The sequence below is a fragment of the Callorhinus ursinus genome, unplaced genomic scaffold, assembly GCF_003265705.2.
Source record: "Callorhinus ursinus isolate GAN/ISIS: 27379988/994484 unplaced genomic scaffold, GSC_fseal_2.0 scaffold10, whole genome shotgun sequence".
Taxonomy (NCBI): Eukaryota; Metazoa; Chordata; class Mammalia; order Carnivora; family Otariidae; genus Callorhinus; species Callorhinus ursinus.
This window is the reverse complement of record NW_027397072.1, coordinates 58,337,623-58,349,901: the sequence shown is the minus strand read 5'-3', so window position 1 is coordinate 58,349,901 and position 12,279 is coordinate 58,337,623. Positions and strand designations below refer to the sequence as shown.

General features: G+C 38.1%; 1 protein-coding gene across 2 annotated transcripts in view; it reads left to right on the top strand.

The window, feature by feature from the left end:
- UGP2 (UDP-glucose pyrophosphorylase 2) overlaps positions 1–12,279 on the top strand; it is a 70,596-nt gene that overhangs the window by 9,897 nt on the left and 48,420 nt on the right. For both annotated transcript variants that reach the window (XM_025868597.2, XM_025868596.2), the window contains exons 2-3: positions 6,897–7,024; positions 7,860–7,967. In XM_025868597.2, the coding sequence (XP_025724382.1) occupies positions 6,911–7,024; positions 7,860–7,967 (222 nt within the window). In that variant the 5' untranslated portion in view covers positions 6,897–6,910. The remainder of the gene's footprint in view (positions 1–6,896; positions 7,025–7,859; positions 7,968–12,279) is intronic.

The window sequence follows — 12,279 nt, the reverse complement described above, 5'->3', positions numbered from 1 at the left end:
GAATGGAGTTGTGGCAATTGAAGTATATAGTATTGGACTGATGTTATATGAGGGGAAAGAAGGGAAGAATCCAACTGTGCTGAGGTTTATAGGTCATCTAGCACTGACTAGGAGAATGTTCATATCATGGGGAGCGGGGAGGTACGTGTATTTGGTTTAGATGATTTGGACATGTTGAGTTTAAGGTATCCAACCTGAGTATACAGATAGAAAAAGTCCAGAAGGCTGTAGGGAATGTGAGTCTGGAGCTCAGAAAAAAAGATAAGGATGTGAGGCACATATTTGGGAGTTACCAATAATGAGACTGGTTAAGGTCATAATTGAGGGGAAGAGTGGTCTGGGGATAGAATCTTAGGAAACTCAGGGAGTAGGAGAAGAAAGAGCCAGTTACAGAAATTGAGGCCCGGTCACAGAGGTAGGAAAAGAATGTAGAGTAATATTAGGTAATGGAATCCAAAGAAGAAAAGCTTTTCTAGGAGGAATATTCACAGATAACTGAGTTTAAGGACTGCAGTGAGAACCCAAAAGAGGATAGTTAGCTTTAATTGGTCATAAATCTAGTCAGTATATGTCCTCAACTTTATCCGTGGATATTTCCAGTTACCAGTACATTCTTAAGAGTTTTAAACTTACAGTAGTCCCCCCTTATCCGCCGCTTACTTCCCTCAACTGAAGTCTAGAAGCAGATGATCCTCCTCCTGACATACTGTCAGAAGGTCAATACAGGCATACCCAAGAGATATTTCAGGTTTAGTTCTGGACCACAGCAGTAAAGCAAATATTGCAATAAAGTAAGAGTCAAATGAGTTTTTTTGGTACATTTGAATGTTATGTTTATACTGTACTGTAGTCTATTAAGTGTGCATTATGTCTAAAAAATGTATATACCTTAATTAAAAATATTTTATTGCTAAAAAATGCAACCATCATCTGCACTTTCAGCGAGTCATAATCACCTGTTACAGATCACCATAACAAAGATAACAATAATGAAAAAGTTTGAAATATTGCAAGAGTAATAAAATGTGACACAGAGACACAAGTGAGCAAATGCCATTGGAAAAAAGGTGCTGAGAGACTTGCTCAATGCAGGGTTACCACAGACCTTCAGTTTGTAAAAAAAAAAAAAAAAAGGGGGGGCAATATCTGCAAAGTGCAATAAAACGAGGCATGCCTGCAATAGCCTAACGCTATGTCACAATGCCTATATCGTTTACTTCACTTCCTCTCATCATGTAGGCATTTTATCTTCTCACAGTCACAAGAAGGCTGCGTACAGTACAATATTCTGAGACCACATTCATATAGTACATTACAATTATCCTGTTTTATTATTGTTAATCTCTTAGTATGCCTAATTTATAAGTTAAACTTTATCATAGCTATGTATGTATAGGAAAAAATAGTATATTTGGGGTTTGGTACTATCTGCGGTTTCAGACCTTCCATTGGGAGTCTTGGAACACATCCCTTGTGGATGAGTGGGGACTCTACCATACTTGGCTCACAAGTCATTTCCTGGTTTAAGATTAAGTGAGCTCTCTAATACTCTGACTTTGGGTTCCTCTCAATGTGGTTTCCACAGGAAGGTTGGGACTGATAGATCTAATGAGTGGTGGTGGGGAGGTGGGCTGGGGAGAGCTCCTAACCTCTGTTGCTCTTGGTATTCTTTCTGTAGTCTTTCCATGGCCTGTGCATTGTGAAGCCAGCTGTGGGCCGCCTGGGTGGCTCAGTCATTAAGCAGCTGCCTTTGGCTCAGGTCATGATCCCGGGGTGCTGGGATCGAGCCCTGCGTCAGGCTCCCTGCTCAGCGGGAAGCCTGCTTCTCCCTGTCCCTCTGCCTGCTGCTTCCCCTGCTTGTGCTTTCTCTCTCTCTGTCAAATAAATAAATCTTAAAAAAGAAAAAATGTGAAGTTGTTTTGTTTGTGCCTATCGGGATGTCAGGGAAAGGTATTATGTATACCTCTTAGTTGATGAAATGGATGAAATGAAATACCTGAATTAAATGAAGACCATCACTTGTTAGATTGTCTCCTACCTCTTGATTCTATTGCTTTCCTCTTCCTTGTTTTCCTTTCTTTTTTTTTGTGGCTCCAGCTGGATAGGGGAAAGTCCATGATGTTGAAATTTTAGTTCTTGTGAACAAGGAAGAATTAGGAAATTGATGTGGCAGAAAAACTTCTAAAAAAAAAAAAAAAAAAGTTACTGCCTGTTCTATCCCAAATTGACTAAGTTATAATTAAGTCAACCAGGACAATTCTAGTAAGCCCATTTGGAAGGGAGTTTCCTGTCTGTTCCATTGGGTATAAGAAGACATTCTGATAGAAATGCTTTTGGAGTGTTATTTTTGGATTTTGTGCCAAGGATTAAAGAGAGTCAGACTAGGAGGAAAAAATGAGCAGGGTATTTCCACCTCACTGTGGTGGGATGGCACTCAGATAAATTTGGCTTTGCTTCTGAGCTCCAGCATTTGCTGGTTCTGTGACCTTGGATAACTCATTTAACTATTTCAGCCTTAATTTCCTCTTTAAAATGTTGAAGGTAGATAAAATGCTCCCTTTCATCTCTAAAAATGTTTTGAGTTATGGCCAAGGTAATGAAATGTCTTTTTTAAAAAAAATTTTGTAGCTGTTCTTTTATTTTTCATTTTTACTTATTTATTTTTTTGAGAGAGTGTGTGTGCACACAAGCGGGGTTTGGGGGGGGGGGTGCGGCAGAGAGAGGTAGAGAATCCTAAGCAGTCTCCATGCCCAGCGCGGAGCTGGACATGGGGCTCTGTCTCACGAGCCTGAGATCATGACCTGAGCCGAAACCAAGAGTTGGTTGCTTAATCGACTAAGCCACCCAGGCGCCCCATTAATGAAATGTTTGATTCCTAGTCCACTCTCTGTTCAAAGTTGAGGATGAGCAATTCTCAGTTGCTAGGAACTGAGAAGGGATAAAACATTTTGGGAGGTTAGTAATCTTGCATTATTCACGGAGTTCTTTAATTGACCTTCCATTAGAAACACAACTGTCATTGCCAGAAGTGCAACCTGAGAATGTAAGTCCAAGAAAGCTTTTAAGGTCTGTACTTCCTTTCCTACCAGAAATTCCAGACCTTTATTAGAAATTCAGGATGAATAAGGAGGTCACTGCTAAGGGAAATGGTTTCTAGCTCTGTGCCTCACAGTCTGTGTCAGGTGTTTAAGATAGACACCCTTCTTGATTAAGCATAAATTGTTATTGCATATGCTTTAATCCTTAAAAGCCCTTCTTTATTCTTTAGTCCTTAAAAAACAAAACTTCATAGTAGCACTGCCCAGAGGACAGGGAAGGAAACAGCAGTGGAATAGGGTGGAAGAGGTGATAGGCTCTTTATAATGTTCTTTATTGTATTAGCTGTTCATACCTGTAGAGTGGCTGGAAGGAATACAAGTTGTTCTGTGTTTGCATTTGGTACTATATCAAAGGAATGGGAAGAATAAAGGTTAGGGATATTTGTTACAACTTGAGTTTGAATCTGTGTCTGGGTTTTTTTTTTTTTTGAATCTATATCCTAAGGTTGAACCTCCTGCAGCTGGCAAATACCACATGTAGCATTAAATGTGTCTTTCAGCCAGCCTTTCTTAGCTTGGCTTGATAGGGAGGATTGTGAGATGGGTTTTGTGTGTTTTGACCTTAAGTCATGTAGAATGATAGGCAGTTCTGCAGAGGAAGTCTCTAAAGCTTGGGGGGTTTTTTTGTTCGATTTTTGTTTTTGTTGTTTTACTGTTCTCATGTAGACAAATCTCAAACAGCTACTACAGTTATCTTTAAACTTTGCAGTTACATTTCTTGTTATCTCATCTTGGCGTTTGCCCAGAATGTAAATTAAATGTTCCCATCACTAATTTTTAGGAATGTGACTGAGAATGCTGGCTTTCAAGCTCTAACTTCAACAAGGCAGCAAGTGTGTAGATGTCTTTGAGTCCAACAAAAACTTTTTAAAAAAATCATCATAAAGTTCCTGATCCATTTTAATCCATCTGTGGTGATACAGAATCAAAAAATTCGTGTGTTCCTTAATTTAGAAGTTTTATATTTAGTAAATTTTTCTTCTAAATTATTTCTTAAATACGGGCGTTGGCTTAAAGATTGTGGGAGAGATATCCCAGGTATACAGGGTGGGGGAGTTCTTAAACTGTGACAAATTTTAAATTAAAATTAAGTCAGCCAAGGGATGAACCTTTGTAGTTGATGTCACATTAACTCTAGAATGTTCTGCAGGAGTGTTTTAATTACCTGTCATAGTTATGCAGATATGCTCATCCATTGTTACGAATTTTTACAAATGATAAGTTGCTTACTAGTGGAAACATACATTTAGGTTGTTTATGGAACACAAAGGTGTGTTTCTTAGCTCAAAGAAGTTATTTATGGACCTGTTTGGGTCACTTAAAAGTTTTACTGGGGTCATAAACTTATTTGTGTTGTGGTTTATGCCTATAAAAAGAACACAGTTAGACAATGGCTATTTTAGGATTAGATTGTGTGCTCTCACCAAATTTCCTTTTCTTTTTTCCCTCTTAGATTTCAGTATGACAGAAAATGGACTTAAAAAGGTTTTTGAAGAGTGATGTTAAATATCTCATTTGTTAACATTTTTAGGTATTTGGGAGAAGGATAAGCTGTCTACATTAAATAAATTGCTTTAAGAATTACATAATTTACTAATTTCTGTTCTCACAAGTATCTTAAAAATACTATGTTGGCTTTAACTCTGTCTGTATAAGTATAAATGTTTTCTTCTGCCCAGATAACAAATAAAAGAATTTATGGTGGGGGCGCCTGGGTGGCTCAGTCAGTTAAGTGTGGGACTCTGGATTTCCACTCAGGTCATGATCTCAGGGTCCTGGGATTGAGCCCCAAGTTGGGCTCCGTGCTCAGCACAGAGTCTTCTTGAGATTCTCCCTCTCCCTCCCCCTCTATCTAACCCTTCCCCTGCTCTCACCTCTAAAATAAATCTTTTCAAAAAAAAATTTATGGTATGTGGGAGGGAGTATTTTTAGTTTTATTGGAATATGATTCTGGGGGCGCCTGGGTGGCTCAGTCAGTTAAATGTCTGCCTTTGGCTCAGGTCATGACCCCAGAGTCTTGGGATCAAGCCTGGCATCGAGCTCCCTGCTCCATGGGAAGCCTGCTTCTCCCTCTCCCACTCCCCCTGCTTGTGTTCCCTCTCTCACTATGTCTCTCTGTCAAATAAATAAATAAAAATCTTAATTTAGCAGAATCTTTTTTTTTTTTAAGATTTGTAGGACTAGTTATCAAACAAAATGTTTGAACATAAGCTTCAAAACTACATTTATAAAATAAGTTTGAGTTAGGTATTGAAAAAGGGTAAGGTGAACAATAGTCTGGTTATCCCTTATTTTATAATAGGCAAGATAATTACTATCTAGATAAGCATGTAAAACAACCTGTGTTCGCCAATGGAATATTATGCAGCCATCAAAAGGAATGAGATCTTGCCATTTGCAATGACGTGGATGGAACTGGAGGGTGTTATGCTGAGTGAAATAAGTCAATCAGAGAAAGACATGTATCATATGACCTCACTGATATGAGGAATTCTTAATCTCAGGAAACAAACTGAGGGTTGCTGGAGTGGTTGGGGGTGGGAGGGATGGGGTGGCTGGGTGATAGACGTTGGGGAGGGTATGTGCTACGGTGAGCGCTGTGAATTGTGCAAGACTGTTGAATCACAGATCTGTACTTCTGAAACAAATAACGCAACATATTTTAAGAAAAAAGAAAAAGAAGAAGATAGCAGGAGAGGAAGAATGAAGGGGAGTAAGTCAGAGGGGGAGACGAACCAGGAGAGATGATGGACTCTGAAAAACAAACAGGGTTCTAGAGGGGAGGGGGGTGGGGGGATGGGTTAGCCTGGTGATGGGTATTAAAGAGGGCACATTCTGCATGGAGCACTGGGTGTTATGAGCAAACAATGAATCATGGAACACTACACCAAAACAAATGATGTAATATATGGTGATTAACATAACAATAAAAAATTAAAAAAAAAACAACAACCTGTGTACGCATTTTTCTCCCAAGGTACGTAGGCCTGGGATGTTTTCTTTTTCTATATTTTTCTATTTTTATTTGTTTTCATCTATCAGGCATTTCTGTCACCTTTAGTGAGTCACCTTTAGTGAGATCCATCTATCAGTTGCCCAGCTATGCCAAAAGCCCTGATAGTCTTGTCTGACACAGATAAGCCTGAAAAGTCTTGGCTGAAATTGAGGACAAGAAGGGGGGAAGCAGCTCTGTGTCCTTTTAAGTGAAAATTTTGATGCCAGAGACATAGAGGCACCTGGGAATTGCCAGTATCTCTCGGGTTTTTCTTTAGTAAGGGATGTGAAATTGGAGTGGCTTCCCTTCTAAAATGGAAAGAATTCCTTAATGTTTTCATCTGGCCTGGAGGGGAAGGGGTTTTTTGCTTCTGTGAAGTTGCTAAACCCCTTTGGTTCTCTTATCAGGCAGTAGTTCCATAAGGGAGTGTTCTGTAAAATATACCCTTATTAACATTATTCCAATTGTTCTCATTTTTCTGCAGCTTTGATGGCTAAGAGGGAAACATTAGTGGACATGGAACTATGTGCACAAGTGAGGATTAATCCTTTACCCCCACATGCCCCTTCTTCCCAAAAGTGTTTTAGTGTTTCAGGTATACTAGTAAATCATACAGGTGTACTAAATTTGAGGCCATATGGTTATATACTCCTAATTAGTTGACACTACTGAAATCCAAGAGGATGATGAGACCATAGGATTGAGTCCTTTTCATTTGCTGGTGCACTAGAAATAAATCAGTTATAGCTTACCAGCTGTGTGAACGGCTGTCTGATTTTTCTTTTGGTGGTTTTGTTTTTAAGATCTTAGCAAAGCCATGTCTCAAGATGGCGCTTCTCAGTTTCAAGAAGTCATTCGACAAGAGCTAGAATTATCTGTGAAGAAGGAACTAGAAAAAATACTTACCACAGCACCATCACATGAGTTTGAGGTAAGGATTCTACAATGTTTGTTTGCTTCCATCCATCTACATACTGAATTGCTATTGCTGCTGTTGATCATCTAGCCTGAAATAAGCACGAAATATAAGAGCAATAAAAAAAAATTCGGATTGCTTAACAATTAAGGATTTTCAGCATTTGCCCATTGTTAAACCATGGTCCTTCCTTTTTTAATTCTAGGAAGTTTCTAAAGTCTAAAAGAATCAGAACAAAATTTTATTTGTTCTGTGTTCTAATATCATTGGGTAGAAAAATGGATACCAGTATTCAGTTAGAATTGTGAGAAGTTTATCAACCATATAGCCTGCTGCATGTCTTTTTCCAGAGAGCCAGTTCCTAATAGAACCATGCTACTTTGTCCGCTATCATAGAGGTTTCCCAGCATAGACAGGTATTTTTACTTTTCTGCTTATAAATCAATAGATCATCCTTTTCATTTTCAAATTTGTATTTAATGTTTTGAGTTTAGCTGTGTCTTGTGCATTTTTCTTCAGATAAAGATTAATTTTCATTAAAAGAGGTAGAGAAAGATATTAGTGAATAAATGTAGAGAACTAATTGAAATTCCCATGGACCTAATGGTGTTCAGTTTACATGATACTGGTGCAAGATTTGGAGGATTATTTGCTCATATTTAAGTGTGGTTCCTATTAGCTTTTCTTCGTGTTTACTTTTAAGTTGGGGATATAGAAAAGTCTCTGTTCTGCTTCATGTCCTAATAGTATAGGAATTTCATTGAAAGGTGTTTTAAATGTATAATATGTATCTATATTTATTAAATAGTAAGCATTCTGCTAGTTGTAACAAGAACTTCTATTTTCATAGCACACTAAAAAAGACCTTGATGGATTTCGGAAGCTATTTCATAGATTTCTGCAAGAAAAGGGACCTTCTGTGGATTGGGGAAAAATCCAGAGACCTCCAGAAGATTCGGTAAGTTTTAGATAAGATGTAGGAAAATTTAAGGTAATTTAAAACCTGGGTTTAAATTTGGGAGTGAGGTACTGTGGGTAAGAACCATCACTTGAGACATAGACAGGAATTGCTTTGCATTCTCTTCCCTCATGCCAAAACTACAGATAGCCTACTGCCTTCCCTTCTGTTAGTCTCATCTTTTCAGTCCTGCAGAGGACATATGAAAGTCTAATCACCCTATAATGCTACCTCATAACTTTTTTTCCTTAGAGATTTTATTATTAGAACAAGCAGGGGGAGGGGCAGAGGGAGAAGCAGACTCCCCCCTGAGAGGGAGCCCGATGTGGGGCTCAATCCCTGGACCCTGAGATCATGACCCAAGCTGAAGGCAGATGCTTAACTGACTGAGCCACCCAGGCGCCCCATCACTACCTCATAACTTAACATCCCTGAATATGAGGTAATTCTCTTGCAAAGTACCAATCACAGAGTAAGATCTTCATTTATGTTGTTTTCTCCCTTCTCTCTCCCAAACCATCTGATTTCTCATAACCTTTAGTGTCTTGGTACAGATGCCAAGTCACCTACTTAAAGCTCTCCTCATGCTTTGAAACCATCTTTATAGCCCTATTTCCCCTGCCTGCTTTTCACATGTTGTATTTCCTGGCTTCTAGACTTCTGTGTATGTCATTTCCTTGGAATACTTTGGTCTCCTCACCTATCAAAATCCTGCTTATTCTTTGAGGCTCAGTCCAAATGCCTCCATCTCTGTCATTGACCCCTAGCATAAAGTTGCTCTGAAGAAGGGTAGTGCAGTAGTATTAGAGGTACAAATCCTAGTTTGACTACTTACGAGTTTTATGTAAAATGAGAATAATACCAAGTGACTTATGTACTATACAGGGTTGTTATGAGGCTTTATTAAGTATATGTGGAAACATGTTAAACCATGAAGCATTTTTCAGATACTAGTGGTTATTTCGACCGTAATGTGGCACTTAGCTGGCTTCAGTAGTAGTTGATTGTATGCATATGTTGTTGTCTTACTAGACCTTGAAGCCAGGGAACCCTGTGTCCAGAGCGAATGTTTGTTGAATGGATGATCTAAATGCAGTTATTGTCTAGGGAATAGGTTTTGTTAACATAGTGACCTTTCTTCCCTGTCCTATTTGACATCTGGTGCTTTGTAGCACTTTTCATTGTAGGTAGAAGAGACTTGGTAGAGTGGAGCAATTGTTTGTAAATAGTTTATCTCTTAAATGTCTACAATCTTAGGAAATCTAATATTGGTTTTAAAACAGTGCTGTTTAGAGCAGGGGTTTGGCAGAATACTGCCTGAAGGCTACTACACTGTTTGTAAAGTTTTATTGGAACATAACTGCACACATTCATTTATATACCACTTATTGTGGCTTAAGCTAATGGAGTCCCTCGCATTTTTTCCTGAGAAAATCTTAAATACAGTTCGTGGTTAGGAGTACTTTTATTTCCAGTATGTGGAAAGTGCTTTTTAGTTCTTAAATTCGTTAAAATTATGAAATACATGCTCATTGTAAAAAAACAAAAACAAACAAAAAAAGGTAAAGAAACAAGCTAAAAAAAAAAATAAATAAAAATCCCACCTAAGCATTCACCTTGAGGAGTTTCTCATTGTTTATGTTGAAGGTAAAATTCTACTTGCCTATAATGCTTGCCAGTTACTGTGTGTGTGTGTGTGTGTGTGTGTGTGTGTGTGTGTGTGTATGTAAAAGGTCTACTATTTTGGTCTTTGATTCCTTGGCCTTAGTGAATGAATTATGATTGATTTTTTTTCTGATTTTAAGTGTAGAATTAATAATATTTTCTCCTGAAAGAGTAGTAAAAGGAACTATTTGTTGTTTTGTTTTGTTTTGTTTTGAGAAAAGGAACTATTTGTAAATTCAGTCAGATTTTTAAAAATGTTTGGGAATAGGCCTAAAATTATAACAAAAATTTAGGCAAATTTATTTCTCTCCTCTTAATTAACTATAATTTTTTCCTAGGAATTTATTCCTCATTGAAGTAACTTCATTTTTGTAATTAATGATGAACCTGGTGTAAAGGTGTGGTTAATTCTCGCTTGCATACCTGGACTTTTTTGGTTTTTTTTCCTACACAAACTTAACCATTTGATGATAGTGCCTACCTTGAAGGAAGGCACACAGATTTGTTACTTTCAGTATATTTTAATGTTCAAGATTCTGCTTTGCCAGTGAGAAATCTACCTTTATTTATTTTGAGAGAAGATTGTGATATAAAGAAGGGTTTCTTGGAATAGGGATTGCAGGGTGAGGAAGGAAGGGAGGGAGGGAACAGAACCACCTAGGGATTTTTCCAGTTCAGTACCACCATCTCCAACAAGGTTCCGACAAACACTTTCAAGAGACTGTGTGCCTGTAGTGAGCCATAGTAACTGATAGGAATGCAGAATTGATACAGAAAAAGAATAAGTAAATAGAATTCTGGATGTAATTTGATTTTGTGAAGTCTTTTTTCTGTTTATAAAAGTGTAAGTCTTCATTAAAAATTTTGAAACCTAGGTTTTAAGCATCTTTAAAAAAATATGTTTATAATCCCATATGTCCTTAATGTTGAAGTCTTCAGAGTTCAGAGGCAAAAGATAAGTTTGCTCTTTTATGTTCTGAGCTTCTTGAGGGCACAGATGTTACACTCTGTATGTTAACAACTTTTGCAAATAGTTCTGAGAATACAGATCATGGGACAATGTTGTTCACCTTGCTTCCCTACATTCTTCCAGCTCGCTTTCTCCCTATCCCCTTCCCTACAGATTTTCTGTCTCTTGTCATAGAGATTATACAGCGATCAGTTTTCCTCTCAAAGCATAACTTTCTTTAGTACACACAGGTTGTTGGTTTTGTTTTGTTTTTTAAGTATTTTATTGGGATGCCTGGGTGGCTCAGTCGTTAAGCATCTGCCTTCAGCTCAGGTCATGATCCCAGGGTCCTGGGATCGAGCCCCACATCGGGCTCCCTGCTCAGAGGGATGCCTGCTTCTCCCTCTCCCACTCCCCCTGCTTGTGTTCCCTCTCTCACTGTGTCTCTGTCAAATAAATAAATAAAAATCTTAAAATAAAAATATTTATTTGAGAGAGTACCAGGAGAGTGAGAGGGAGAAGCAGACTCCCTGTTGAGCAGGGAGCCCGACATGGGGCTAGATCCCATGACCCTGAGATCATGAGCTGAGCCAAAGGCAAACACTTAACCAAATAAGCCACTCAGGTGCCCCTGTACACATAGTTTTTTGTTTTTTAAATGCAGGTGGTACTTTAGCCTCCTAACTAAAAAGAAGTTATTGTGGGAGAATAGTTATTTAGAGTAGTATTTCTCATGTCAGCCTTGCATCAAAGCTGTGCTCATAAACACTGTCATAATAGAGTATCTCTGTTTTTTTTTTTATAGGAGTTGGCAAATACTAATTGGCCATCTTGTTTTATAAATAAAGTTTTATTGGAACACAGCCTGTAGCTACTGTCCTGTGACAATGGCAGAATTGAATAGTTGAAATTGAGACCATGTGGCTTACATAACCTCTAACATATTTCCTTCCTGGCCCTTTATGGAAAAATGTTGCTGACCCCATCTTAGTATACTTATTTTCAAAAGTTCTTCAGTGGAAAACTTTTGCTGACCCCATTTTAGTATACTTATTTTCAAAAGTTCTTCAGTAGTTCTTTGGCCTCCAGAAAACTGATCTTAAGTGCCATTTTCAGTTCAGATGATTAATTTTTAGATAAAAATATTTTTTATAAATGCTAGATTGAAGGATATGCTTATAGATAGGCATTGAAATTTTATGTTGTCACATTTCACTCTTGCCTACTGTGTTGAATACTTCAGTTTAACTCTGTCAGTAAGCATATACATTTTTTTTTTTTTAATTTTTGGTTTTTTGTTGAAGTGTAGTTGACACATAATGTTACACTAGTTTCAGGTGTACGATATAGTGATTCTTGACAATTTTATACATTGTGTGCTGTGCTCGCTACAAGTGTAGCTACCATCTGTCCCCATATAGTACTCTTATAATACCATTGCCTATATTCACTGTAACTTATTGTTTAACTGGAAGCCTGTATCTCCCATTCCCTTCCCCAACTTTGCCCACCTCCCCTCTCCTTTCACAACCATGAGTTTGTTCTGCACATATGTGTTTTTTTTCGAAAGGCCTATTATGTCCACAGGCTCCTGGCTGGCTCAATTGGTAGTGTATCTGACTCTTGATCTCAGGGTCATGAGTTCAAACCCCACATTGGGCATGGAGCCTACTTAAAAATAAATAAGGAGTCCATATT